Source organism: Falco punctatus (assembly GCF_963210335.1).
Source record: "Falco punctatus genome assembly, chromosome: 12".
NCBI classification, from domain to species: Eukaryota; Metazoa; Chordata; class Aves; order Falconiformes; family Falconidae; genus Falco; species Falco punctatus.
The window spans coordinates 3,193,499-3,217,274 of record NC_137592.1 but is presented as its reverse complement, the minus strand read 5'-3'; the positions used below and the strand labels follow the sequence as shown (position 1 = coordinate 3,217,274).

The 23,776-nt window shown below is 37.9% G+C and overlaps 1 protein-coding gene across 2 annotated transcripts; it reads left to right on the top strand.

Moving 5' to 3' along the window:
• Positions 1–728: 728 nt before the first annotated feature.
• On the top strand, positions 729–20,628 carry PNPT1 (polyribonucleotide nucleotidyltransferase 1). Of its 2 annotated transcripts, none has more exons than XM_080408080.1 (29): positions 729–924; positions 1,570–1,626; positions 1,934–2,008; positions 2,816–2,921; positions 3,898–3,947; positions 4,432–4,495; positions 4,584–4,631; positions 5,337–5,450; positions 5,695–5,881; positions 6,412–6,463; positions 7,077–7,134; positions 7,284–7,380; positions 7,477–7,579; positions 8,826–8,896; positions 9,533–9,569; positions 10,356–10,422; positions 10,529–10,618; positions 11,498–11,551; positions 11,657–11,763; positions 12,455–12,526; positions 12,624–12,687; positions 14,304–14,387; positions 14,876–14,959; positions 16,969–17,075; positions 17,173–17,228; positions 17,754–17,832; positions 18,266–18,313; positions 18,689–18,847; positions 19,630–20,628. In XM_080408080.1, exons 1-28 carry the CDS (start codon positions 835–837, stop codon positions 18,842–18,844), a joined length of 2,277 nt encoding a protein of 758 aa, XP_080264206.1. In that variant the 5' UTR covers positions 729–834; the 3' UTR covers positions 18,845–18,847; positions 19,630–20,628. The 2 variants fall into 2 exon arrangements, with proteins under 2 accessions (XP_080264206.1, XP_080264207.1); XM_080408081.1 differs by having other exon boundaries at positions 730–924; positions 1,566–1,626.
• Positions 20,629–23,776: the final 3,148 nt, after the last annotated feature.

Here is a 23,776-nt window from a genome sequence, read left to right as displayed (position 1 = left end):
GGTTAATTACTAAAAAGATTCAGGGGGTTAATTACAATTCTTTGTTTTGAAATGGGGGGTGGGGTGGTGGATGTGTTATAGTGTTGAAAACAAAAAGCACAGAACGAGGTGTTTTGGGGGAATTAATTCCAAATACACGTATTTTTCCTCTCACGTGAGTTTAAGCTGGCACTGAGCATTCAGCCAGGCTCCTAAAGGAAGGGCCCCGAATATTTACCTGGACACCTTTCCCGCACCAGGCCTGGCGGCGGCGCACGCTCCGGCTGCTGGGCCTAGGGCCGCCGGACAGGGCCTCACGGGCGCCAAAGCCGCGGTGTCTCCTGAGGCGCCAATGGCGGGAACGAGGCGGCAGCCCTGCTGCAGGTGCCCCCTCCCTCAGCCTGGGCCCCCAGACAGTAGTCGGGGGGTGTCCCCCCAGATTGTAGTCGGAGCTGACTCTAAAGCCGTTCCATAGCCAGGGGCCGCCACGGAGCTTTTTCTGCCACTTTTTACCTCAGATTTCTCAGCAGGGCCCCGCTGAACACCGCGGAGACACCGCCTTCGCGCGCTCTGCCCCGCCTGACCCTCCTCAGCCGCCGTAAGCCGGCGGGACTCCGCCAGAGGGCGCAGCGACGCGCTCGCGCCGAGGAATCGAAACGAAACCACCGGTAAGAAAACCAATCCGCTTCGAGCTTACTGAGCGGAAGCCCGCCCCCCGCCGCTTCCCAGAGCCAATCGGGGGGCAGCATGCCTTAGGGGTTGCCCCTTCCTCCCCACTGGCGCCATGGCTGCCACCACGAGCTGTCGCCGCGTCGCCCTCGGCGGTTTGGCTGTTGGCGGCGGGGCCGCGGCGCGATGGCGGCGGCTGCTGGTGCCGGACGGCTGCGTGCGGCGGCTGCCGGGGCCCGGGCCCTGCCGCACCGTGACGGTGGATGTGGGGGACAGGTGAGGGGCACCCCGCGCTCTGAGGAGCGGCGGGGTGGCGTTAGGCTGCGCCTTGTACCGGGGCTGCGGAGCGGCTGTCGGCCCGGGGGACTCGGTGAAGAGAGCTGTCCGGGGCGCACGGGGCAACAAACGTGAGGAGAAATTGCCGCTGACGTCGCTGCGTGCAGTCCCTCTTTCGCAGCGGGTGAACAGCAGGTGTCTGTGAGGGAGAATGTGCTGCAGCTGTGGTGGGAAAAGGTGTTTTGCGGGCGTACAAGCGGCTCCCCGGTTTTGTGAGGGCACAGCAGGTGTGCGCTTGCTTTTTCTGTTGGCAAGACTAAAACCCAGCTTGAACAAGCGGCGGATTCATTTTCCAGTGTGCGCGGAGTGTTTTGTTTCTGTGTTACTTCAGGTGACATCCAGTGTGGCTGTCTTCATTCAAGGTGGAAAAGGCAGGACATTTGAGGCAAAAGCACATTAAAGTTAAGGGTATTTGGTGGCTTTTGGTCAAAGCCTTTCAATTCCCATATGCCACGAGGGGTTTTTTGTCTAATATGAGGTGTAGTTTACATTCTGTACAGTTGATGCTGTCGATGAATGCAGACGTTACTGGAAAATTTACTTGACTTCAGCATGAGTAATAGATTATTTCTTTCTGATAGAAAGATGGAACTGTCTTCTGGAAAGCTTGCGAGGTTTGCTGATGGATCTGCGGTTGTTCAGGTGAAAAAAAATTATTTGCACAACTTGAAAATTTCTGTATCTGCACTCATTGTTGCGACATCAGAGCCTATTAAAAAAATATAGAGCCTCAGGTGGCAATTTAATCCCTAATGAATGTTTAGCTGTGTTTTGTAGGAAAAAAAGTTTTATTTAAAAGAAAAAATGTAATGGTGTGAAGCATAGATTTATGTGGTGGTTTCTATCAAAGAATATTCCAGAGTTCTAGTTTCTGAATAAGTTTAAGACTTCAGACAATATTTTGTTTGCAGGTAACTTCAATTTTTTATTTTTTTTTGTCTTAATCCAGCTAGGTGACACAGCAGTAATGGTCACAGCAGTCAGTAAAACTAAGCCTTCTGCATCTCAGTTTATGCCATTAGTGGTAAGTGCTAATGACAGAATTAGTTTTGTCATAATCAGGGGTAGCCTTAGCTGTAGTAATCATTAAATGGTAGAGTTCAAGATGCTGGGCGGATATAGCAGACCACAGACCCCGAACTTCAGAACGGCAGTATATGATAAGATGACGAGACCTGTGGATGAGGCGTGAGCACTGGATGTTATCTACCTTGACTTCAGCAAGGCTTTCCACAAAAGCCGTGTGAACGTTGCCCACCACAGCATCCACATTCAGGCAGTGTATTTTAGATGTGGGGAAAACTGGTTGGGTTACGAGTCTCAAAAGGCTGTGATTATTAAGCTTTAACTTCAAGCTGAACGACAGTGAGCTCTTCAGGGGTCTATCCTGGAACACAGCCTGTTTCATACTTGTAGCAGTGACCTGGAATTCCTGCTCATCCAGTTTGCAGATGACACCACACTGCAGGGGTGCAGATGGCCTACTCAGAAGCAGGGCTGCTGTCTGGAGGGACCAGGGGCAGGAGGAATGGGCTGACGGGAATGTTATGAAATTCTGTAAGGCCGAACAAAGCCCTGAACTTGGGGTGCATTAGTGCCCTGCAATAGTTCAGGCTGGGGCTGACTGATGGGGCAGTCCATATATGCCACAGAACGGAGGGGCCATTTGGGCATCAAGACAGCCTTGAATAATGTCATCTGAATTCAGACTTGACCCTGCTCTGAGCAGGGGATTGGATTATAGACTTTGGAGGTGTCCCTTCTAGCCTGAATGATTCTGTGGCTCTAAGTAAACTGTTGTGTTAAGGAATCACTGTTTTGTTTTTAAAAGGTTGACTACCGTCAGAAAGCTGCTGCAGCAGGAAGAATTCCTACAAACTATTTAAGAAGAGAACTTGGTTCCACTGATAAAGAAATTCTTACAAGCAGAGTAATAGGTAGACTGAAATATTCTATTTACAATGTCTTTTAAATATGTTGTAATATCCTCATGAATGTTTGAAAATATGGTAATTTATAACTGCGGTTTGCAGAGTTAATTGTTTTCTTTTGACATTACTGCAGAAACAGACTTGTAGTTTCTTGCTTATTGGTACTGATTTTTAAAATGATACATCAACTGGGGCTGTGTGCCTATTCCTTTATATATAAGCCTGGATTCCAAGAAATCTTGTCACCTCTGTTCATATCAAGCTCTCGTGCTAACTGCAGAGATGTTACCTCTGCAGTTGGACGTTTCTCTGAACAAGTGGAGGAGACAACCAAACTAAACTGAAACACAGAGAGGCAGACTTACTGATTGATAGATACTCACTCTCTCCCTCTTGGTCCTGCTTGAAAAGTGATCTCCATTTATGAATAAGATAATACCTTGAAAGTCAACTTTTATACAAAACTGATGTCAGATACATCAGCATCTGAAGACAGTGATGAAAAGAATTAGGAGAGGGAATAGCCTATAAGGCCTAGGCTGTTACGCAGTCCTGTGCACTTTGGACTGAAATAAATAGGAAATCTGCATTGTGGATATAATGCAATATTGAGAACATGTATGCTTTTGTTGCTTTAATTTTTTGGAGGACTGTGTCTTTTCATTGAAGATATTTTTGGTCAAATACTATTTAATAGATTATTTGTATCCTAAAGCACAGAAAACTTCTTCAGTGTTTTTACCTTGTGTTACCTGACAGTGGGTATGCTCACTCAAATAACTCTTACTTCACTCTGAGTGCTATTGACATTTTAGAATTGATTGTCATGCTAAATTTACTTCTGAGTTCTCTGCCTTTTTTGTTTGTTTGGGTCTTCCATGTAAACCATTTTATGGTTTTTGTGGGGTTATTACACAAGACAAACTGAATGCTAACTACTGGAAGCTGAATACTTCTTAGACTTTGAATATTTTTTTTCCAGATCGGTCAATCAGACCACTCTTCCCAGTGGGCTACTTTTACGATACACAGGTAGGTCATGCTTGCTGTCCCTAACTATAGCTACCTTCAGAATGGAAAACTTGGGTATATCAATTGAAAATTTCATGTGATGTAGGCACTGTTTTAAGATAAACAATTTTCATTGTCTTCCAGGAGGGGTTTAAACTTTGAAAAACAGTCTAATATTCTAATGCTGCTTTTTAGTTTGTCATCTCCTTGCCTTAAATTACTTTTCTTCCGTGCTAGTTTCCAAATTCTATTGTAGAGGTACAGGAACAAAATTCAAATATCCTCTGTACAATAGAGGAAAGAAAGGCTAATAGTATATGTTATATATGATATGATACTCTACACTCTGTGAGCTTTCTAGTTTAAATACCTGAACAAATTTTCATTTGCAGTATAGACATGTACAAATACATAGAATGTTTTGTTATATTGTCCTTACGTTTGTAGTGACAGCTAATAAAAATGTATACATCAAAATTATTCATTGTCTTTTATCTTATGCCAGATCCTTTGTAATCTTTTAGCAGTAGATGGTGTCAATGACCCTGATGTTCTGGCAATTAATGGAGGTAAGATGACTGATAAAAACTACTGCTTATGTGTGATTTAATGCGATCCATTTTTTTTCTAACACAGATTTTTATCTCCTCATTCTAGCTTCTGCAGCACTTGCATTATCTGATATCCCATGGAATGGTCCTATTGGTAAGTAAATATTTTCAAGTGACGGATGATTTGAGTAATAGAAGACTTAGACCACAGTTCATGCTTTTTTATCAAGAGCCTGAATCTAAAATCCGCTGTCTTTTATTTCAAGTATTGAATGGAATTTTACAATGGATAGGATTGTTGCACTTCAAAGCATTATTTTTTCCTGGACTAAATATACTTTGGAAGGATTTATAATGCAGAAGTAGTATGGTGCAGAGACCAGTAACTTAATTTTTTCTTTAGAGAAACTTGGGTCTTGAAAAGCATTGTTCAGAAAATAGCCAGATAAGAATACTTTTTCTCCAGGAACTCAGGAAGAGCTTTATTCCATTGTGACTATTTTGGGGAAAGAGAAGCCAAGATCTAGCCCAGAACAAATACTCAGCTGTATTTTTCCTTTCACCTGCCTTTTTTTCTAGAAAATATGTGCTCAAATGACTAAAAAACCCCAACCAGTAGACTTACAGCCTTGTGTATAATGCTACATAGCTTTATATACCCTGCCCTGTAACACTACCCAAAAGAAGTTCAAGAAGAGCTAATTTTGCATTACAGATTTTTTCTTAATATATAGCTAATGTGCTAATATTTTTAAAAATCCATAGCTTTAATTATTGGTTTTACGTGTATAATTTTCAAAGTAAAATGATACTTTAAAGAACTTCCTTATTATAATAATTCTCTGGAGTTTCTTTGTAGGTGCAGTAAGGGTAGGACTGGTTGATGGAGAAACTGTCATCAATCCAACTCGAAAACAGATGTCTTCTAGTACTTTAAATTTAGTTGTTGCTGGAGCTCAGCAAAATCAAGTTGGTAAGTAGGTTAATAGTATCTGTTGAGTGTTTGAAAATCAGCTAGGTGCCTCTGCTGATATTTCCCTAATTTTGAAACTTGTATTTTCACACAGGAATAAACAACAATGCGTTAGGTAACTTTTGTTAGGTAAATTTAGTTATATTTATGCAGTTTAATATTATTCTGTATTTCCTCAGCTGAATTGGATTGCTATTGAACAATAAAATAGTAATTTACTTAATTTTTAATTTTTCTTTGATAGTTATGTTGGAAGCAACTGCCGAGAATATATTGCAACAAGACTTCTGTCATGCCATCAAAGTAGGGGTGAAGCATACCCAGCACATAATCCAGGGAATTCAACAACTAGTGAAAGAACGGGGTGTTGTCAAGAGAACTGTTCAGAAGTTATTTGTTGCTCCTGAAGAGATTGTGGAATGTGCAAATAAGTAAGTTCAGATCAAATAATGTTGATCTAAATTCTGTTAAATGACTCAAAATGCTTATTTAACAATTACTTAATTTGATAAGCTCTAGGCAGATAGTTTGGGGGTTTTGTTTAACAAAAGAGCATGTTTTGAATGATCAGATTAAAAATGCATTAGTTGCTGCATTTTCCGTAGAAACTTAGGAATATGGCCTTCAGCTCTCCTGTTTTATACTTGGTAAGAAAAACAGGGCAAAAGAAATACTGTGAAAAACCCAGTGAAGATAGTGTAATTTAATATGCCATTCTCGTGGCGTGGTGACAGGAGGAGTCAGGATGTTAGCGTGTATGAGCCTTGCTGTGGAAGTGATAACTTGTTTCAGAGAGGTGGCAGGAGAACAGGCAGGCAGGACAGACAGCTGGAGCTAGTAATGTTTATAAAATGTCAGTCTGGTGCTTTCATACTGCTGATGAAAACAAACATTTAGTCCTCAAAATAAACAAGCAGGTTTTAAGCTCTGTTTTAAAAAATGCTTTCTTTTCTTCCAAAAGACTTGCTTCTAACAAGATCTATGCGGTGTTCACAGATTCTAGCCATGATAAAGTAAGTAATCACTTCAAACATGATATAATTATTTTTTAATTAATATAATCATGAAACTGTAGTAAGATTTAGTTCTTTCTCCTATTGTTAATGAAAACTCTTCTCCTTCTCTGCATATATTTGCAATAGTAATAATAAATTACTCTGTAAATTCTTACCTACCAGAATATTTGTTTGCAGTACATTGAGATGGAGACTCCTCTTCCAAGGAGTCTCATGGAAAAGAATGAGGGGCAACAGCCACTAATTACTCCTGGGGAGATTCCGTTTGGACACAAGAGGAAAATTCTTCACAATGAGACAATCAGCCATTGGAATCATCTCCCCAGGGAAGCAGGGGATTCCCCAGCATTGGGCATCTTTAAGATTCAGCTGGACAGGATGCTGGGCCATCTTTAGACAGTGCTTTTGTCAGAAGGGTTTTGACTAGATAACCCTCGAGGTCCTTTCCACTCTGGTATTCTATGATAATGGATCTTTGAATTTGTGTGACAATCCTGTTGCTTATTGCTTGAGTTTTACAGAATTTTAAAACAAAGAGAAACCTGACAATCCAAACCTCTTTTGTTACTCTGCCCTGGAGAGTTAACTAGTTGCAAATCCTGTGTTCTAGATTTCTAGAGATGAAGCAATTAACAAAATACGGCTTGAAACAGAAGAACAGTTGAAAGGTATTTCTGTTTTCTTAATATGTAGAGAATGCTTGAATGGAGCAGCACTACTTCGTGTGCTCTTTGTTGGTCAAGCTATTTTAGTAAAAGTTCTACAAAATCAATTTTCCAACTTCAGATGCATTATTATTTTAATTTTTTATACCCAGAAAAATTTCCAGAGGCTGAGCCTTTTGAAATCATGGAATCTTTCAATGTGGTTTCAAAGGATATTTTTAGAAATCTTGCTCTGAATGAATATAGAAGGTAAATATATCAAACTCCTACTGAATAATATTTCTGTCAACTTTTAATCCAACACTGTAGTTCCATTGATCTCATAATTTCTGCTTGTAACTTTAGGTGTGATGGGAGAGATTTGACTTCGCTCAGAGATATTAAATGTGAAGTGAACATGTTTAAAATGCTTCATGGATCAGCCTTATTTCAGAGAGGTCAAACACAGGTAGTGTCTTTAAACATTAGAAATTATAAATTAACTTATTAAAAGCTGGAAGTTTTGTATATTTCATTTAAATGTATAGTTTCGTTTTTCTTCACATTCAAATAGTAATAACTAGAAAACAGCTTAGATTTAATCTAAATACATCAAAGTCTGTTAAGACAATAGATAAAGCTTGGCTCCTTGCTATGTTAACAGCACAGATATTAGGATAAAATTCTAAGTGTATGTGCCCAGAAAGAGTCTAGTAAATATTACTGCATCATCGGACCTTCTGAAGAATGTCTAGTAACCAAAGCTAGAAGCCATAAGGCTTCCCCTTGTTGAGTTCAGGTTGGCACATTTGGGGCATTTTTGGTTGGTTGGGTTTTGTCGTGGGGGCAGGTTGTTTGAGAAGAAAGCTTTACAATTCAGTATGGCTTAAAGTAAAATTGCTTGTTAATAAAGTAGGTCCAAATTCATCTCTCTGTCATCCTTCTATGTAGACTTTTATGTTAAAGATACGTGTTGAAAGAAAAGCATTTCATGTAAAATACAGTCCTCTTCGTTTTTAGAATGGGTGACTCATTTAATGGGTATGTAGAGCAATGCTAAATTATGCGTGTCTTGAGAAGTCTTTTTAAAAGAAACTTCATATGTAACCTGGAATAAATAGGGAAATCGTACCCCCAAAAAATCACATTAATGAGAATTTTTTCTCTTCTTTGCTAGAAGTGTCAGGTGTGTTGGGTGGATTGAATTAAGACTTTATGCAAGATTTGGTCTTTTGTATTTTCACAGCTGATTTTCCTAGAAGACTGTCAGCTATTGATCTGACTTATTACAGGGTACATGGGTTGTTGCAAAGAGTGATTTACTCCTCAGTGTTGTTCCCTCTTAACCACTGAAAATAATACAAGCTGCAGGTTCATGTGATAAACAGGCTTGCTCTTTTGCACAACATTGTGGCTGCATCTAGCCCTGGCTCTTAAATGAAGCAGTTTGGTTTCTTAATGAACACGCTGTTCTATGCTTCTAACAGGTTAAGAAGCATTAGATTAGTATTTTTGAATGTGATCACTTGTAAGACCATATAATCTTTACAGATTATGAATAAGTTTGTGCAATGAAGGGGAAAAAAAAGAGTTTGCAGGAGTGATAGGTGATGGCATAATATTTGTTGCTGAAGTTGTTCTTTTAGATTCTTCATAAGAAGTAAATTGTGAAAGGTGGAAGTGTTTAACAGCAGTTTATTTACCCTCTATTTTAGGTTCTCTGTACAGTTACGTTTGACTCTATAGAATCAAGCGTAAAATCAGATCTTATCTCAACAGCAGTGAGGTATGTATCTCTTTTTTGGTGTTTTCTCAGTAGTAATAAAAGAGGATGAGAGCACTTGGGCACATCTGATAAAAGTTCCTTGAACTTTGACATTCATTAGGACAGGAAAAACGTGTAAAGTTAGACTTTGAAGTGGTCTGTTTTCAAGAGATCTTGGCAATTGTTTTTTTGTTAATGTGACGTTAATTCCATAGACATACATTTGAATTTGGAGAGTATTACAAGTAATGTCCAGTTTGGTTTTGAGAGGAAAAAAAAATAGCGAATTACTCTTGTATCTGTAAAACCGTTAAGTCTCTTTAAATAAAACAATTGATGAAAGCTGGCTCTCTCTGTTCCATGTATTTATCAGCATACTTGGAACTTGATAATTATTCTGCTCATTTAATCTATTTCTCACAAGTTTAATGTTTGATGATTAACACATGAGGTTTTTTCTTTGTAGACTATGCTTTCTATTTGTTTACTATGTAGAAAAACCTTAGGAAGAATGTGGGTGATGAGTAAACCTATTGGTTTGTTGTTTTGGCTGGGTATATTTGTAAGCATAACTGAATATAATCTTATGTATTACCTACTGTATGTAAGACTTGTTTGGTTGCTCTTTTGTGATATGGCCTTGTTTTTAATTAATAGTGGAATAAAAGATAAAAACTTCATGCTGCATTATGAGGTGAGTTTTGCTGTGTCACAGTTTTCTGCATCCTTCACAGAAGGACTTAATGTTTTGCTTTTAAAGGTGAAATTGATCACTTCCCAGGATAAAACATTTTAGCTAATACACAGATAATTCGTAATTGTATAATTCGTATGTGAATTTATACTGCAGTTTATCAACAACAGTGCTGTTTTCTTAAGAAAGTACAAGACAATTTGTAAATTGCCATTTTCTACACCCTTTTTAATATCTTAACATTAGGTTAGCCCCTTAAGAATGGGTAATTACTGAAAGCAGCATTAACCTGCTCTATTATGTTTACTAAACTCTATTAATATGTTTAACTGACACAATACACCAGTAGTAAATAAGTGCTTTTACATCTTGGGCCTCTCTCAGCCTTTGAAACTTGCCCGCAGTATTTCATATACTGGCAACAGGCATATCTTGTTCCATTATCTGTATGACGGAAACAAGATTTCTGATACATTGTTTGACAAGTTTAATTGGAGTAAGCTTGTTCATTGTTTCTCAGCTACCTTGCAGCTGCTTTATTCTCTTTTGTTCTGTGGAAGTAGAAATAAACACTACCTAAACTGGTCCTGGTTTGCAAACTAACTGATGCTAGTCATGTGGTGGTTTGATTTTTATTTATTTATTTGCTTATTTTATTATTATTTGGGTTTTACCTTGACATGCACCAAAGCTTCACGTTTTTCTTCCTAAGTGTATGTTTTCAAATGGAAAAAACCCCACACACTAGTGAATTTTCTGTGTACGCTTTTTTTTTTTACTTCATAGTTTCCACCTTATGCAACTAATGAGATTGGCAAAGTTACTGGTATGAACAGAAGAGAACTTGGACATGGTAAGTTCAGGCTAGAGAAGTCCTATGCTGTAAGTTTTAATATTTTATCTGATTATTTTTATTTATGGATTACTTGGTGTCGTGCTTGTTGGGTTTTTTTGAACAGGTGCACTGGCAGAAAGAGCTTTGAAACCAGTTATTCCCCAGGATTTCCCATTCACAATACGAGTTACATCTGAAGTCTTAGAGTCAAATGGTATGATGATTTTTCTTATTTTGAACCTAGTGCTAGAGACTAAATTTGGTTCTTAAAAAAAGCTAGAGTTTGAAAAACTTGAGTTGTAGATATTTTAGGTAATAGATTTCATTTTTAACATTCTTAATCTTGATAACTCTATTACCTGAAGTACTTAAAATAAAAATAGTCATGAACAATGGACCTTTCTTTCAGTTTCTATAACAGTACATAATCAGTATGAGATGTAAACATTTTGAATTTATTTTGAGTTTAATAAAATGGTGTTTGGGGGCATTTTTATGCTATAGAGTAAGGAAAATAAATCAGCATGTATTAAGACCTATTCTTCAGTGTTTAATCACAGCTGGTACCCTCACTGACTTAGAGGTAGCTTCTCCTGGCTGTCTGTATTTGTTCTTTCCCATCTGCCCAGTTTGGGAGAGAGCTATCCATTTCACCTTTCTGCAGATTTCCCTGTGTGGCAAGAAGCTCCCTGAGGTCCATCTCCTATTTCCTAGCACTGTAGTGAGATCAGGTAGCTGGGAGAAGGTGTTAGTGGAGAAAGGGATGGAGTCCTATTTGTGAGCTTCCTGTGAAGCCCACAGATTTCTTGTCTAGAATATCTAATATTAAACGTAATGCTTGTTAAGCTTTTTTTGTATCAGTGTTATGAAAGATTCGAACTATATTACCCATTTTTTGTTAAAAATGCTTCTGCTAAAGAAAATTTCTTAATTGCAGTTACTTATTGTAGTATCTATGTTGCTGCACAGTATTTTCTAGCTAGCAGCAAGTTCAATTTCAGACTGTCACTAAAGAATATCACTTGCAAATTTTGTTTCAGGTACTTTTGACAAATGTTTAATACTTCTTTTTCCCTGTATTCTAACTCTGTAGGGTCCTCTTCAATGGCTTCTGCGTGTGGTGGAAGTTTGGCATTAATGGATGCAGGTACAAAATATGACGCTTATGAGAATAAACTACATATGATAACGTGTTACAGGATTTGAAAATGACCAAAGTTTTTAAAAATGGGGTTTTATTTACCACTATTAGGAGTTCCAATATCAAGTGCAGTGGCAGGTGTAGCAATAGGTCTCATTACCAAATGCAGTCTGGAAAAAGGAGATATTGAGGACTATCGTTTGCTGACAGACATTCTGGTGAGTGTTTCTAGCATCATTGTTGTTGCTGCTTAATTCTGTAAAATATTCTCTACGGCCTTCTTTTCTAATGTTTTTACCCAGTTAATTCTCGAACATATGCTACTGAAAATACTGAGTAGTTTTATCTTTTCTGTTTTGTCTCCCAAATTCCTCCCTTATTTCAAAAAATCTCTATGAAATGTCCAGTCGTGTTTCTTCTCCTTATTTTTTTTTTTAGTTATTTTTTTTAAGCTCTCATAAGGTCTCTCTTTCCAATGAATTTTGTCTTTTCTCTTTGGGGGAAAAAGACATAAGTCTTGAATACTTTAATTTACTGAAAAATACACTATATTGTATGGAGAATAAGCACTGGGCAAAGTTCCTGGTGGGTAGGGAGGGTGGCGATGCACATGACCACACTGCTGCTGCTTCTTCCTGTGGCAGCCACTGATTGTACAAGATCAACTGTAGATCTGTTGTTCAGAAACTAGTCCACAAAAGCTTTTAATTTCTAAAGAGAGATAGGAACAGTGTTAATCCTGAAAAGCAAAATAAGGCTGTAGGAAAACATGTGAGTCTCAGAAGTAAATCCAAGTCTGTAGAACTACTTTGAGGGTTATTGAAACCTAGAATGTACTTTTAGTACAATAGGGACTTGGTGCTGGGATAAAGTTACTCCAACTTGCTTTCTTTCTGTCTGTGCTGGTAGGGAATTGAAGATTACTATGGTGATATGGATTTTAAGATGGCGGGTACTAATAAAGGAATAACTGCCTTGCAGGTATTGTAACGCTAAATCTTCCTAAAGTGAAACTCTGAGAATGTATCTGAGAAAGCTTTCCTTGTGTATTAATGTCACTTAACTCTTCTCATATTAGGTTGATTTAAAACTGCCAGGAATACCAATAAAAATTGTAATGGAAGCAATTCAGCAAGCTACAGGTAGGTCAGTGTTTGTATTTGCACCCGTTTTATCATATTAAAAGATGAATTGTATTAAATTCTAAGTTCTATGAAACTAAATCATATATTACTAATTTTTTGTTCTCATTGTGGAAAAAAGCTGCTACCTTTGAAAAACTGGTCTGGTTTGGGTGTTGGCTGTTTCACATCAATATAGGAGTTTCATACAAAATAAATAGCTTTTTGTGTCAGAGGAGAGCATTCAATCTCCCAAAAGCCGGGCCCTTCCCACCACACTTAGATTTCATATTATTGTATGTAATGTCAGTGAAAGTGTCTGCTGTTCCTAGAGGTTACGTTTTATTAAAACAAAATAAAAAGTGTGATACTAATGTTCACCAGCTGAGCGCCATGGGTAACTTGTTTTGAAAAACTGCAATAAAATTAGTGGCATAGCAAAGGTGGAGCAGGGGGGAACTTGTACAAAAGAGCAACATCAGGGATGAGGAATGTATTATGAAATATTTACATTTATCTTGGATTTGACTGATAGCAAGTACAATATTATTAAGCCACATCAGTTTATAATTTTTTTTCGTATTTTATTCAAATCATACATGGGAAGTTGGGGGGAAAAAAGGTATGCTTTTTGCTGTGCAGTAAATCAGTAGAAAGGGTTGTTAAAAATAAGCTCCAAACTAACTTTAAATAACTTCAGACCAATTTTTAAACGTCTCTTGAGCAGTGAGTTCTTAGAACTTAAATTCTAAGTCTGTGTCGTCTGAGGGAGTTCACGGTTAAGATCTAGCAGCTTGATATCCTATGAGTAACTGGCAGTAAAGGCTGAAGTGCAGCTTTGAGCACTGAAACTCTCGACTGCTTTTAACTGGTGAAAGTTGGGAGAGGGAGGAGCCATCTGTTGTTAGTGAAACATATGAAGGGTTTCCCTAACACCCAAGTGGATTAGCACTTGCATAAAAACATCCTATTATGTGACACTTTTTAAATCCAACAGAATAATCTTATAAAAAACCAGCAGAATATTTCTCATTTACCATAAATTCAGCTATGTTTACTATTGAAATTTACTACCTGTATTGATGTGTACAGCTAAAATATTCTTGAGCCATATGAAAAAATGAAGCTATAAGCTTCAATAAGGATTTAACTAGTTAGAAAAGAAAATTTTCAACTTGCTTGTAATAGCAACGTTTCAGTAAGAAAACGCTTATTAAAATGCAAGAACTAGTAATTTCTATTCAGTGGTGTATCACTTCAAGCAGCTCAGCTAAAGTTCCAGACCAGTGTGTCATAACTTAACTATCAAAGCTACACTTGGTTGCTCTTACCAGCACTCTGATTTATTTAAATACCCTGAAACTGTATGCGATGTTCTAGGCTGCATAAAATCAATAAATGTGCTGAAAGCACAAGTTTTGTATACAAAACAAATGTATACATACAGAGCAGAATGTTGTACTGCAACAACCATGTGCTATCTGACATGTATTAAGTTACTGCGATAAACTCTCAAGTTAGGCAGGAGGCAGATTTTATGAATATCTGTTCATAAAACATCTATTTCATAACTAAAACTGCATAAATTTATTTTAATCTTATATGAAACTTTTTTTTCCCTCCTTCCCCCCCCCCAGCTGCAAAGAGGGAGATTTTACAAATTATGAACCAAACACTGGCAAAACCCAGACCTAACAGAAAAGAAAGTGGACCAGTTGTAGGTAATGTTAGTTGTATATTGATGTGAATTCATATATTTTTATAATTACCTTTTTAACATAAAGGTGCTGCTTAAAACAGCTTTTTTTAGTGAATGTTTGTTACATGTTTCTGCCCCTGCCCCATGAAGTTATTTTTCCTTTAGGTATTTTGAGGTGAATTTTGGGGTTTTTTATTGTCATGTGGGGCAGCACTGTACTATTTCACTCTAAACCAGAAAACAGAATTAAACTGAAGTTACGTGACACTCACAAAATCAGAATGGATACGGATGTCAATATTTTTATGGCTTAAGGTAATTTACACTCATCAAAGTACTTGTATTCTATATTTTCATTTATTTCAATTCTTAAATGTAATTACATCAATGTTCAGCAAATAATGAAGTAGCTATAGAAGATTAAAACCTAAATGAATTACTACTTTTATGTGATACCTTTTGAAGATTATCTTATTTAGCATTTCAAAGTAGTTTTAAATGTTCTTTCAGAAACTATCCATGTTCCATTATCAAAAAGATTAAGATTCATTGGTCCTGGGGCCTATAATTTGAAAAAACTTCAAGCACAGACTGGTAAGACATTCTTGCTTCCTGTGATAATTTATCTTAGTGTGTTATTAGCTTCTCTTCTCTATGTGAATACTACTAGTGTGGAGTTTTAACTGTTTTTTGTAGATTTTGGTAGCACAGGTATTATTAGCACAGCTATTGTTGAACCTTAATGCTATCTTTATGCCCTTTCAAAACTGGAATTAGCCAAAAACTTCCAAAATTGTTCTGTAGACCACCTCCATAAAACTGGTGTTTGTGCTTCAGCAGCAACAACCCAATAAGTAGACAGGAAGAACTATTAAGAGAAAAGGGTATTCTTAATTTGAGCTTCATGCTGCAGACTGCAAAACAGTAGTATTTGCCTTTGTTTTCAGACTTGCATGTTTAGCAGTTGCAGTGCTCAGTACAAACTGAGTCTGCAGTATCTTGGTAGGAGATGCATGTGTTCAGAAGAGCTAGGTGAAGCTCACTTCAGCTACGCTTGGTTGTGTAGATTCTCTCTGTAAAAGTGCTTGCAATTTGTTTTACAGCAGGAATTACCAGAATTTTGGTGAACATGTGATGGTGTTTTTCAGGGCTTACAGAAGAGGCCATTAAAGGTTCATCTAGGCCCAGATAGTGTTGATTGAAAGATGTGAGGTCTAGCAAGTCTAATCATGAATATGCCGAAGTGTAGACCAAATCTGTGCAGCTTCTCTTCCAATGAACTAAAGCCTCTTTTGTTGTGGTTAAGAGAGGGCATTGAGCTCTTCCCTACAGTGTACATCAACTGTTTTCCTGGGATTCCCTGAAGAGCTTGTATACACTAACATGCTGGCTTGTGTTAGACATCCAGCTTGCCTATCATGTTGCAGAAGTGACCTGTACTGGGGCTTAAACTGGTAGTGAGTAGTGTGACAAAAGTTTCCTGACCTTGTTGTATTTCATGGCATAAATTATTTGTTTTCACAGTGGTTTGTCCTGCCTGGCCTATAGCATGAAATGCAAAGTCAATGCCTTTGTTGCCACCATTATGTGAATAGGGCAATTGATTCTTTGGCTGAGGTCAATGCAGCCTGACAGGTTGCTTCAAATTAGGCCTATACCTTGATATTGTGGTTGCCCTCAGAAATGAATAAATGGAATTGGTGAAGTATTAAGTATTTCTGAGAGACTACACTATTAAAACCTTTTGTTCAAACCACTCAAACCAGTGAAATTAGACATTGCCCACCCTTACTGTGTCTCAGAGTGATGAAGGTAATGTTCAACCGATAGCTGTGGTAGCAGATGTGAATTTCTGCTTTGATATTAAGTACATCAGACTTGTTTTATGAACACTTGTTTGTAAATGTAAATTACTGTGTTAAGCAATAAAAGAAATCTTTTTCACTTGTTTCTTACTTCTAGAAAGCTAAAAACTAAAAAAGGCTGGTATCTATAGAGTATTAAGTAGATGTTCTGCTTCAACTGCTTTGGTCTTGAAACTCTTAACGCCCTGGTTAGTTTGATTAGTGCTCCTCAGGGGATTGGGATGGAGAAAATGGGGGAAAAAAATCATACTTTCCTCTGGTTGCAAGCCTATGCAGTCTAGCCAGAAAACTAATGTAGAGGTATAAAGAATTTTACAATGCAATCTTACTGTGTTCTGGCTCTGGAAGACTTTAATTTCCATCAGCTATTAATGAAAGCTGTAGTTTTATTAAAGATCTGTGAAGTTCATTCATAGAAGCTGAGATTCTTTCATAATACCAAAATTTTTTCAAGAATTTTTTTTCCTGCCATAAAAGGATTATTATAATAATATTGTGTTACTGTATGGAACACTAGTTTGTCCAGGTATTTGGCAAGTATACCTGTAATGTGTTTTCTGTTCAGTTGCACATAAAGCTGTCCAATGCCTCATCTGATGAAGATAATCTGAAATTATTAGGACTGAGATCTTAATGAGTCTGTAGAAAATAATTTTGCTCTTTGCAAGGCTTTACTGAATGTAACTTTTCTGCTTGCTGAAACAGTAGCAGTAAATCCTCTCAAATTCTATTCCTAAGGTGTAACTTTAAGTCAGCTGGATGAAGAGACATACTCTGTGTTTGCCCCCACGCCTAGTGCTATGCATGAAGCAAGAGAATTTATCCACGAAATCTGCAAAGATGATGTAAGCACAGGCTTTTGATGTTAGCTTTTCGGTTTCGTTTTGTGAGTTTACGTCTTACTGTTCACTTTGGTGTTTTTTTTTTCCCCACCCCCTACAGCAAGAAGTTAACTTGGAATTTGGCGCAGTTTATACAGCTACAATAACTGAAATAAGGTATGAAAACTGCTCTGGAGTTTAAGTAGAATTTAGCTTATTTACATAGCTATATTCCTGGTAACTAAGTGTCATGTAAAATAATTGATTTTTAAGGATGCGAGACTTATGCTGATGCCAATGTTTCAAAATAAGGCTGTTTATTTTTGCTGCTTGTTTAGTTATTGTAATGTCTCTAAGTTACAAAACCTAAGGTCTTTTTTAATCTTCATGTCTGAGAGAGATGGTAGGAATTTGCTTTTCACTTTTTGATCCAACATTTGTCTTGGAAAAATTACATACACTTTTTGCATGGTGCTTATTACTGAAACACACTGTCCCGAAATAAGTAATTTCCATCCACTTCCAATTAAGGAAAAATGAGTGGACATGTTATGGTTGATATAAGATTTTTCCAAAAGGGAGGAGTGAAATCTTGTTTATGAAAAGTTTACTAATGTTTGCTTTGGGGTCAATGTGCAGCATACAATACCTACAGACTTCTACTAAAGTATTTTGAAATAATCATGCTGTTTTCTGTTGCAGAGATTCTGGAGTAATGGTAAAATTGTATCCAAACATGACTCCAGTGTTACTTCATAATTCACAACTTGATCAAAGAAAGGTAATACATGCTTAAACAGGTATAACTTAGACACTTTGTTTTTAATCAATTCTCAATAAACTTAGTTTGCATTAACTGTAACACAGATACTGTTGTTTTATAGTCAATTTTCATGTTAAAAGCTGTGTTGGATTAGCAGCACCTTTCTGTTTAACCTCTGCTTGCCCTGTACTTAAAGATGCAAACAATCTAACTATATGCCTGCTACAAACCTACTGTTTATGCTTTTATGCATATCACAAAGTTCTTTAGATCTGCAGTACCCTTTTCTATGTAACATTTAGAAACCTGTTTTTCATACAGTAGTGTTGAGCCACTATGATTGTCTGAAGTTAGCATGAGGAATCCCTAAAGGAAGGAACTTATATAACTAACCTTATTAAATTAATTACACTGAAACAAACTTTTCTGAAAAATTTTTTCTTTGTTCTAGATTAAGCATCCTAGTGCCCTGGGATTAGAAGTTGGACAAGAAATTCAGGTAGCTATTCTTTTTTAACTTAAAGTGCAAACAAACTGTTGCTCATATTTTAGAATTTGTGTGAATTTTTTGTGTTTATGAAGAAAATATTCTGCCATACCAGTTTCCCTTTCTGTGCTAGTTAAAGGTCTGATCATTTCAAATGCGATTTATTTAGTGTCATACTCTTGCTGTCTACACACCACATTAATTTGACAGACCAATATTGGCTAAACAGTGCCTATTGTTTCTGGCTTTTTTAGCATCATACTGGGGGGGGGCGGGGCAGGGGGGGAACAGAGGACAAAAAACCCACAAAACACCACCTATTAAGGAAAAATGCTACTCCCAGCTCTTTAAGTTGGTCAGTCTTAAAATGATTTGTTTTCTTAACAGGTTAAATACTTTGGACGTGATCCAACTGATGGTAGAATGAGGCTTTCACGTAAAATTCTACAGTCACCAGCCACAACTGTTCTTAAAACCCTACCTGACAAAAACAGTGTTGTCCTGGGAGGTACTGTTCCACAGTCATCTACTTCATCCCAGTGACAAGTAAGACCATAGGAACAACTTAAGGGGACTCAGTACTGCATTTTCTTTACAACTATTGTAAAGAATTATATCAATATGTTGGCGGTTTTTATACTGTACGGTTACCCTTCGGTGGTGGGCAAATAGTGCTTGCCAGTTATGTTGCAGCATGTTGTAAGTTAGCAAGTGCTCTTTCACATGCTGTGGTTGTAGAGAGCTTGATGTTGTAAAATTGGTTCAAATGACTTGACAGTTTCAAGCATCTTAGACAGTCTACTTTCTCCAGAACAAATTTAGTTGTTAATCTACAACATCTATATAAGCATTCCCTCTTCTCTGTCGTACCACTATTTTTTTTAAAGGGGAGGGGAAAAAAAAAAAAAGGCAGGGTAGGAGAAGAAAAAAAAAGCTGCTTTTTTTGAAAATTTTTAATCAATTAGTGGAGTCAATTACCCAGAGCTCTTCCCTAGAACTAGTTTCCCAGCATGTGTTTGCCTGTCAATAGACTTATGCCTAATCTTTTCCCAGAATGGTTGTATACTTTTTTTTTTTTCCTTGGGAAGCTACTAGAACAGGAGAATGTCTGATAGTAAAATCAAGAGCAGTTACACAGTGAAATTGGCAAATGGAAATGCAACTCATCAATGATAACTTAAGGCAATCTGTGACAGTCTTCTAGGAATGATTCACAACACTAGAAGAGATTAAAATTCACTGAATAAATGTATGGTTTCTTAAGAAATGTTTTTGAATGTCATGCCTTGATAACTAGTTGGTTACGGAATATTCTCCATCTCTTTCAGGAAAAAAGCATGGTAGTTCATCAAAATACAAGTGGCCTTTGCTAGAATCTGTTGATGTCTTCACAATAATCTACAGATGGATGGTAGTGAACCATATTTTTAGAATGCTTAAAGGTGATGTGGAACTTGAAAGTCTTTGAATTGATTAAAAACTTTTAAAATAAAACCAGAAACAACCAATGCTCTTGTGTAGCAAGGGTGAGATGAGAATCTAAGAAAGTGGAATGGTATAGACGGAAAAGCAGATTAATTTCAGTGCTTAAGATGCTTCTCACTGTCATGTCAAAATAAAAATGTAAAGATGAGAAGCCAGTATTTAACAATTATTTCCTAGAAGGAATTATCCTGTATACTTGCTTGAGTGGCACACTTGGCCAAAGTTTTACGGGCTTTTGAGTGTACAGGATCTTATGTTTTGCTCAACATTTCAGACTTCAGAGATACCACCTTTAACACGTTCAACACTACTTTTTTTTAGATAAATACATTGATAACTGTCATAGGGTTCAGACTTGCTAAAATACCTGAGCAGAAGAGGGACAAAAAAAAGTACCTGGCTGAAACATCATTTACTATCTGGGTTCATTAACACTGAATTTTAAAATATATAGATAAAAATAATTGTTTTGGCATAAACAATTGATGTGATAAATCTTCCCCCTAAGACAGCCTCATTAAAACTGTCAGAATTCCTCTATCGTTTACGTTGCATCAGTGGGTTCACTGGTTTGTTTTAGACTTCAAAATGTTTCCCAGAGGCTCGTGAGAACTACTTGTTTTTCTGCTGTGAGGTACAGACTAAAAATCAAAGAGGTGTCCCTTCTGATGTTCACCATTGGTGCAGACCTAATAAGAAAAGTGGCTTCCCACGTGATGGCAAGTGTGCTCTGAACCTCCTGAAAGCAAAAAAACAAAGTGCTGGGGAGAAGAAAAATGTGAATGTATGGTAAAAATTACTTTTTTTAAACTAAGTTAAAATATTAAAGAAGAAAGAAATGACTGGCCTGCTTCTTTCTAGTTGTCTGTCTTTCATCGTGTAAGATTGAAAAAGTTTGCCTTAGCAATGTTTTCTGCTTCTTTGAGGACTGTATTGTTATTTCTTAGTAAGAATTCTCATGTCCTTGCTTACTATGATTTAATTGACTGTTATCTCATTCATTACGTATCCTGGACAGCTTAATGAAATTATCTAGGCAAATTATTTAGGCGCTTGAAAAGTGCCTAAACACAAGCTGACATATTTCCATTTCTCCTAACTGTTCTCAGAAACTGACAACCCCCACCACCACCAATCTAAGTGGTTTTCCAAGGTTTTGTTGTAGAATAATTTCTGTAGGGCTACTTTTTCTAGTAGAACAGATGCAGTAGGACTAGATGCTCTAGTTACAAAATACCATATAAAATACTGACTTTGGAGGTTTGTGGGGTTTTTTTGCTAGCACATTACCAGTAGGATGCTTGCATTAGAATCTGTGAAACTGATGATTTGGGAGCCAAAAGAATCCCATTCTTTCCTGTAAAGGTATTCTCTTGCTTACAGTAACAGAAGTATTAATGCTTTGTGTGATAGGTGGTCTTGATAAATCAACTCTTAAAGTGCTAGGGGGGTTTCTGTTAAATAATAAAGTAGGAAAAAGGTTGTATGTTCTTGTAGCAGAACCTGTATAGTCAACCTGACTTTCTGCACTTATAACAAGTTTTAGGCCCTGTGGGAAGGGGTGGGGGAAAAAAAATACACTTGATAGCAGTCTGGGAGGAACACAAACGAGCTGCTCTTACCTGAGGAGAGCAGCTCAATGGGAGCCAAGAATTGAGTAAGTGTGTGGTACACAGAACATCCCTGGAGGGGAAGGCAGGCTGGCTTCAGATGTCCTGAGTTCACCCGAGAGCTGACAGTAGTGGCAGGTTGGACCCTGGCAGGAGGTACTTGACTCTAGGATGATACCAGCTGTGTCAGAGTGCAGCTAGGTTAACAGTGCTTGAGAGAGCAAGCTCAGCCCTGTTGTAGTAGCTGTTTTTTCACGTTTGAAATAGTGATTTTTGTCTCAACTGCCCTAGATAATTAGCTTCTGTAATGACCCATCTTAAATGCAGCCATTGAAAGGAATTGCTTTGGAAAGTGAAGCTGGGCATTTGCAGCATTACACCAGGTCAGGAGGGCTAGAAATGCATTTATTTGACAAAGCTGAAATTTTCAGAGACAAAGCATCAGGAACTGGGGTATCTTTAAATGCCAACAATAAATATTAAAAGTGCTATAATAAAAGCATAAGAGCTGGCCTAATTGTACTGCTGGGATTACATGCCAGAGGGAATGAATGATATGGTCTTTTAATTTCAGTCCAAGAAATATTAAGTGATTTAGGTATGAGTTGTCTGTCTCACTTCTGAAAACAACAAAAAAATTAAACTCCCTGCTGCTCCAAGTTGTGATACCTGATGACTTGCTCTGTCTGCAGCCTACCCTAACAAAATTCTATGTTTTGATGAAGAACAGAACTCTACCTTACAGCTAGATCTTGTCACTTTTGTGATAATGGGGAGGAGAGGTGAGCTACTGGCAGGTGCAACATCACAATGAAAAAGTGCTGCTGTGCTTTCTCTGAACCTTGCAATGCAGAGATTCAAATGTATTGCTTTCCTGGTTTTGTATTTATGCTGGCTTTAAATTAGATATGTAAGAGCTGTTGGGGCAAGTCTTGCATATATTCTTCAGGCAAAGCTCCCCCGAGTTGATGTGCTTTCTTAATTGGTATATATGACAAGATCATGCTGCAGTTCCTAGCATCCTAGGCTGCAAAGTCCTGGATGCTGTTCTGTGCAAAAAGGAGCCCCCTGTCTGAGTGAATGCAGTCTGGGTGTATTCTGGAGTGGCATTTTCCCGTAGAGGTCACCAATTTCATGCCTGGAGAGGTCACCAGATTAATTTCATAGCTTAGGCAGAAGAAACAGTTTTTCATGGCAATTCTGGCTTGGGTATCTCCTATACTCCTGTAGCTGTTCACCATGGTAGATAAGAATTTACTCCAGAGTCTTCTGCTGTGGTTTCTTGCTGTTCTGCATATTTGGAGAAGCAGTGCATTTAATCTTGAGTAGGAGAGGTCATGCTTAATTTTATGCATCTGGTTTGAAGAGCTGAAGAGCGTGCGCAGGGAAGTCTTGCAGAGGGAAGAAAAGTTTGTGAATGGCAGATGTCCTGAAGCAGCAATATGCTGTGACCATTTGGTTTCATGTTTCTTCTTGTGTATTTTTTTTTTCTGCCTCAGTGAAAGCTTAGTAAAATATGCCCTATGTGTAAAACCTTGAGAGGATCAGGCCATGTAATGCAGACAAGGCCACTAACGTGTAGCAGGGAAGGCTTGTGTGGAACTCAACTGTAAACTGCTTGATGTGAGACTCAAACCACAGTTGGTGAAACCACTAATATCATGTGGCCTTTTGTACAGTTAATGATATATTTATGTGTAATGATAAGATGCACGTATCTTAAAGTATGTTCCTGTAATGTATACAGCTAAAGGCAGGTGTATATGACAGTTCTCAGAGGCGTATCTTACAGTAGCTGTCTTCTGCAAAGAAAAGTCATGGTTGTGCGTCTTCAGTGGCCCCTGTTAAAAATTAAAATAAGGGTTTGATAGAGATTGAGCCCTAGTTCTGCAGAAGCCTATTAAGGGTGCTTCTCTTAACGTTTCTTAGAGGTGGATTGTTTTGCAGATGTGGGCTGACTGCTCCCTGCCTCTTGAGGAATGTAAAAGACACTTCAGCAGTTCAGCTATGCCAGTGCAGCTGGTTGAAAACTGTACCCAGCAATGCTCAGTGGCGGTCACCCTCGGTGTGCTGCATGGCAGTACGTCTTACAAAGGCCTGTCAGAATGAATGTCAGAGCGAGAGCTGAAGCTTAACATTAACATCTATGTAACACTTCCAAATCTGCCTGGAGAATGTTTTTCTAATGTATGGGAAAGTTGCACATAGTTACTTAAGGTGGTGCATTGTGTGGTAAACTTTTTCTTTCCCTTCATCTAGACCAAGATTGAACTTACACCAGCGAAACACGTCTCATAAGAAAGAGCTATACTGGTGTGACTGCTTACTCCTTCAGACAAGGGCTGGAACGGCCTTGCCTTGTCTGGGGGTGAGACATGCC